This window comes from Geosmithia morbida (genome assembly GCF_012550715.1).
Source record: "Geosmithia morbida isolate 1262 chromosome Unknown scaffold_14, whole genome shotgun sequence".
Taxonomy (NCBI): domain Eukaryota; kingdom Fungi; phylum Ascomycota; class Sordariomycetes; order Hypocreales; family Bionectriaceae; genus Geosmithia; species Geosmithia morbida.
This window is the reverse complement of record NW_023336201.1, coordinates 151,513-157,531: the sequence shown is the minus strand read 5'-3', so window position 1 is coordinate 157,531 and position 6,019 is coordinate 151,513. Positions and strand designations below refer to the sequence as shown.

Genomic DNA, 6,019 nt, shown 5'->3' with positions numbered 1-6,019 from the left:
GGGGGGGGGGGGGGGGGGGGGGGGAACAAGTAGAAAGAGGTGAAAACCGTTGTCTGACTTCTTTGCCGCGTTCTGCGTGCGTTGCCATAACCCCCGTTTGCCTATCTATCTATCTATTCGGTTTGGTTACGGAGCAACTCGATGCAATCTATCCTTCTTATTATTCTCCGCCCCTCTCGCAATACGAGTACGGGGTCATGTTTCCTTCCCCTCGGCGCAATCGACAGATCATCGGGCCGTCTGTAGATACGGCCAGCTCTACTCCGTACAAGTACTGGAGTCGTGACCGGGCTCCCTGGACCCCATGACCTCATTGTACGCAGTCCTCGTCTCTATGTTGCCATGTGCACGGCAATGCATCATCGTCCATCATGGATGCAGAAGACACCGTCTGAGACTGTCGCTTTCGGCTTTTCTTCTCGGTACGTGCAACAGTTTCTGGGAGCTTGTTGCTGCTAGTGCTCGTAGTGCAAGGTCTTATTGTGGACCAGTCACTCCGTCGACAGTGTCTTGTCTCATCACGCCGTGTCTCACGCCTAAATTTCCTTTCTCCCTGACCCTCTGGATGCAGTAATATTTTACTGTTACCCATCTCTGCCTTCGTCTCTTGTCTCTCAGCTGGAGAGGAAGGGGCAGGAAAGAAGAGAAGAGAGAAGCAGGTTGATGTTCTTCATGGCTCTGTATCAGAGTCCCCGCTGACCCCGCCTGATCTTCGATTCTCTATTCTCAATCTTCTCCTCAGTCTCCATCCTACTCCATGCACTCTTCCCGTGCTTGGCGAGAGGAAGAAGACGATAGATGATGATAAAAAAGTCTCTCCACAGAGGCGACCAACGAGGTCGAGACTGAGTACACAATGTCATTGCCTAATAATCATGCATATCGCAATGTATAGTGGGGAGACAATGACGCCTGGTTATGTGACACCACCCCCGGTCAACCCACCCGGCCGCCGGACTGCCGTACTAAGACCTCTCTCTCGTTTCCTCTCCGGAACGGAGTCGGACACGGACAGCGACGACACGTAATGCTGCCTGTACTCTTCATCCTCTGGGCCAGCAATGTAGCAATGTGGGCCCGTATTGAACGAATAAACTCCCGTTCCCATCCCCCTGATAAGCCCGTACCGACTTCCTGGCATGATACCAGGTCTTGGCAGGCAGGAAACCTTTTTCTGTTGAGCCTCTAGGCTTTCCCCTTCACCCATCCTGTTCCCTTGTGGGGTGGTAAGCATCGTACCAGTAGTCATCGTGGGCCCCCCTCCTCTTCATTGTCACCCCACGGTATCACCATCCATCTACCTGCACGGGGACCTCGACTGCCAACTTGTAGCGATCGAAACATATCACAAGTCCAAACGAAGCCCGGACAGCTACAGAATACAGAGACGCAAACGAGACTTGCAAAGCAATGATGGGCAAGACTCGTGCTGGTTGACAACCACTCCACATCGTGCTGGAGCCGCGCGTCGTGTATCGAGAAGAGGGTGCACGTGCAACGTCTTGGCAGATATTCATACCTTCGCACTGTGCGTTTGCCAAGATGCCGAGTGAACAAGGACAGTGCAGTTCGAAGCGTTCTCGGTGATGGTACAAGCTCGTACTGGAGGGGAGGGGGGGAGACAATCTTGGGTGTTAATATTACTACTCGTAGTTTAGGCTCCAAACAGCAGAGAGCTAAGTACAATCACGACCGTGAGCATGTCACTTTCTTCGAGGCGCAGTTCGAGTCAGCTGACTTTTGGAAGTTTTCGAAGTTGCAATCGAACAAGGGGGGGGCCCCACGACGACAAGCTTGGCATAACTCAAAGGGAAAAGCGAAAAGTATTTTTACCCTGTCAGGATCCGAGTAAGACAGAAATGAGTCAGGACTATTATGTACGGAACTCGGCGCTCCAGAAATACTTGTCGTTATCAAGATTGAAGATTGATGGTGGGCAGGGGGGTCAGGGTAAGAGGAAGTTTATGACATCCAACCAACCCCCCCCGTGGAGAGGTGCAGAGACCATTAAGCTTAGCCGGGGTAACCGACGTGTCCGGAGAGTAATATGTAGAAGGGTGGGGAGGCGGGGAGAGGACAAGGAGGGGAAAAGATCGGAGGTATATTACATATACCGTGTACGGAGTACCTGCTCACAGAAAAGAGTACATGGGAGGAGGTACATGGGTCTTGGCCCGGTGAAACTGCCATGGACAGAGTTTTCTTTTCTGTTCTTCTGCAATCAGAGGCTCAAATTCCAAATTTCCAACCCTGTCCAAAGCCAGATATTAACGATTACTATTATTCATTGGTTGTTCTATAGGTAGGGAAGTCTGCACGACGGAATATTGCTGCCATTTCGAAATGGGAAGACATTGGAACTCGGTAGAAGCCGTGAACGGTCAGGAAAAGCAGGCCGGAGCCATTGAGAACTTCGAAAGGCTTTCCCCCGTGGAGGTCATGGAGGCTTCCAGAAAGGGTTGAGTACTGTTATTACTACTATGATACTATCAACAGAGTAATCTATCTGTACGGAGAGTATTGTTATGAAAATGACAATCTCATCCCCACTCCATCGTCAAAACAAGCTTGTTTCTTTCTTTTCTTTTTTTCCCTTTTGGCTCGTGCTGTGATCCCTGCCTCAGGCCAACCAGTACCCTCCATTCCCAGCTTGGGGGGTCACATCCTATCAACTGGCCTGTAGCGGGGGCCTCTGTGATGACGCATGGGCTACTCGAGGGCCTGAGACTTGAGGCTTGAGGGTTGAGGCTGCATCAGCGGGTTTACAGCGGCTTAGTGTACAGTGGTCTAGTCTGTATGGCATGTGCGCATGCTAGGTATTACCTGAATACCTCCATATTGATACTACACGGTGTTATTATGACTAGTAGCACGAGTATAGTTGATGATGTGGGTGATGAGATATGGGTATGAATTGATATCCATTCAAAACGCGGAGAGCCATGGAATAACGCTCATAAGAAACAGACAGGCAGACGGACAGACAGACAGACAGTCAGTCAGTCAGTCAAGCAACAGCAGCATAACTTCTGTGCTCCTGCCTATCGCACCTTCTCTCTTTTTTTTTATAGCAACCCCCCCGCTTTTCCGGTTCGTCGCCATTTCGTCATAATCATCATGATTTCTCTCCTCTTCTCCCTCTTGTCTCGACTCACTCGCATGCTATGTGTACTGCATTGAAAATCCTTTACATTTCTGCACCGGTTTCGTCGCATGTCTCTCGCGCGACTTTGACAATGTGAAGGCACAACAAGTTTACATGTATGCTCTTTTTCCAATTTCGTCCAGTTGCCTACACTCAACCCATTTGCCAACCAAGACATCTCAACCATCATCGCCACCGGAATACTATCGATGCAGCTACTGCTACCAGAAATAAAGCAACAACAAAAAATATTTAGAGCGAAATTCCCTCTGTGGGTAGTTCAACTTGAACTCGACCCATGCGTTACATCTTTGGGCTGCACTACTGTCTCGATGGTTCAATGGTTCCTATCTCCGGGCACGCCAGTGTCAGTGGTCACAAACCCAGATTCCGTCAAGAACTATGGCGTGATACGTGCGATGGAGAGTTGAAGACGAAGGGAATATGACGGCCAATGACGGAAGACCTCCATCCTTCCGGCAACGGCTCTTCACATGCTAAAATTCAATTCAGCAATATCGCGGATCCGCCCAAAGATGGGCCATCTGAAAAAGCACATCCCGTCTGGGTACGTCGTACCTGTTCATTCAAGGCCCTCTTTTCGGGCGCGGGAGCATGTAGAGCCGCGAAATGACTGTCGGTGAGAGCGATAGCAACAAGCGACTCCATGTGATATCTCATGACAACGAAGCTGACAAGGTGGCTACCGAGTGGCTGCCGAGTGGCGTTTTTACCTCTTGTCTTCTTCTTTGTCTTTCTATCCTCTCTCCCTATTCCTTGTTCTGTTCCCTTTTGACTCGGAGGGGCGGAGGGGCGGAGGGCGGAGGGAGGAGGGTTCCCAAAGACTGCCTGGCCAGAGTCTTAAGAGAGAAAGGATGACTGTGAGGAGCAGAGAGAGCGAAGGTGCCGCTTCTTGAATGCGTTTTGCCTTGAGCAACAACGGCACCAACACGTTGAGCGAGCACGAGGTATTATCTCCTCCTCCTACCCCAGGTATAACCACTGTCACTGTCATCCATTTCCATGGGCAGAATAACGAAAGATGAGGCCATTTTGACTCATCTATTATGCACTGCCATCAGCGTCTTCTTCGCGGTTCTGTACGTTATAGTAATGCACTATAGGTGCCAAGGAGCATATTTCCAACAACCCAAGCCTGCATACGAGTGCAACCCTGATGAGATGGTCCTCGCTCGACGGAAGCTTAGCGCCGTGACCGCTACCCGGAGCGCTGCTGGTCCCGTCGCTGCTACCAGTCAAGAATATGCGGAAGAAGCTTCGGTGCGCGTGGGCAGAGATGGCTATGGCGATATCGATGTCGAGTCCACAGCTGCGCAGCTGGAAATCGAGAAATGGTCGGTTCTGCTCTTGCGTTCTGCGTTCTGTACCTTATTACCTCTTTTTTTCCCATGCGGTCTTTATTTCCTTCAACACCAACACATCTCCCCAATGCTCCCGGGTGTCTACGGGGTCCACGTCGCACCGCATCCAGGTCGCGGCGAGGGCGCTAGACACCTTGCCGCATGCACTGACGAGACACCGAAGGTAATATAAAGTACACTGAGGGGAGAGGTGGAGATAAAAAGAGAAGAAGAAGAAGAAGGAAACGTATACTGACCTGATTTGGAACGATAAAGCCCAATATGTATCGGTCCCATGATGCCTAAGCCCGCAGTGCTCAAGGACAGCAAGACCCATCGCACCCTTCATGATGGCAACACCCGTGAAGCACTTGCTGAGCTGTCTACCGTGGCATCTGAGCGTTGCCGTCGAATTCGAAACATGGGACGCAGCATCTGGGAAAAGTTGAAGAAGAGCCAGCAGAGAGACGAAGTGCAGCATGGAAACCGGCCCTACCATGAATACGAGGTCATACTCACGCTCAACAAGTGTGGTCACACCTTTCACTCGCAATGCCTAGCCATGTGGTACCTCATGGGGAGATACGACTGTCCTGTTTGCAGGCAGAGGTATTATACGCCTAGGAAGCGGCGACAGATTGACCTCCCAGCATTCACCTTGGCATCTTTGACTTGATTTGCTATCAAGATGGGGAGTGAAAGTGTGAACCGGGAGGGGGGGGAGGGGCGGGGGGAAGAAGAGGCTCTTTCGATCTCTCTATTTCTCCACGCCTGTCTCGACTTTCTGCCCCACAGTAGAGAGGCCGCCTTGATAGATATCTAGTTGGGTACTGATAACTAGGGAATGAATACAAAGTTGATACAAGGATTTCTCGGCCACAAGGAGTGAATAGGTGAAGTAGTTACATGAAGAATTCAGCATCGAATCCTGATACAGGTCGTCGTGTCGGGGAAGCTGTGCGCAGAGCAAGAGGCGAAGTGCTTCCACCATGGATTTGGTCTACGTATTCCACGTCTTTGCAAACTCTACTCAGCAGACCCTGCCACTTCCTCTCACTTACCACCACCCCAAGCAGACTTGTTGTCTGGCATTACCACTTCAACAAAGAAGGCTCTTCTTCCCCTCCAGACTCCACAAGCCGCCTCCGCTTGTTGGGCGGGATTGCAGTGAGCAATGCTCGGAGCCTGTCGGGGATAATCACGGCGCGATCAGAATCGAGCATGCTATTCTACCCGTTCGGCTGCTGCAGCACATTCGGCCACCGGATGCCGCGATGGATCACCCCAAGGCTGTGCGTCTGACAAGAGAATAGAGGTGACCGCGTCGATGCTGCGAGTCCGAAATTTCTCATCGCCTGTTCCTGAGCGGTGTACCTCCGTAGGATAGGAAGATGAGGCTGAAGCTGATAATACGCACGCCAAAGTTGTAAAAGAAGGCCTGATTCAGTTACCCGAGGTCGATGTACCCAAGACATACCGGAATGCCACGGGCCTGTAAAGACTGCGGCTTTTG

The 6,019-nt window shown here is 51.1% G+C and overlaps 1 protein-coding gene across 1 annotated transcript; it reads left to right on the top strand.

Moving 5' to 3' along the window:
• Window positions 1-4,327: 4,327 nt before the first annotated feature.
• GMORB2_2655 (Zinc finger, C3HC4 type (RING finger)) lies at window positions 4,328-5,182 on the top strand (the record flags this gene model as incomplete). The annotated part of the gene is made up of 2 exons (XM_035464634.1): window positions 4,328-4,500; window positions 4,783-5,182. The coding sequence occupies 2 exons, from the start codon at window positions 4,328-4,330 to the stop codon at window positions 5,180-5,182; spliced, it is 573 nt and encodes a 190-aa protein (XP_035319304.1).
• Window positions 5,183-6,019: the final 837 nt, after the last annotated feature.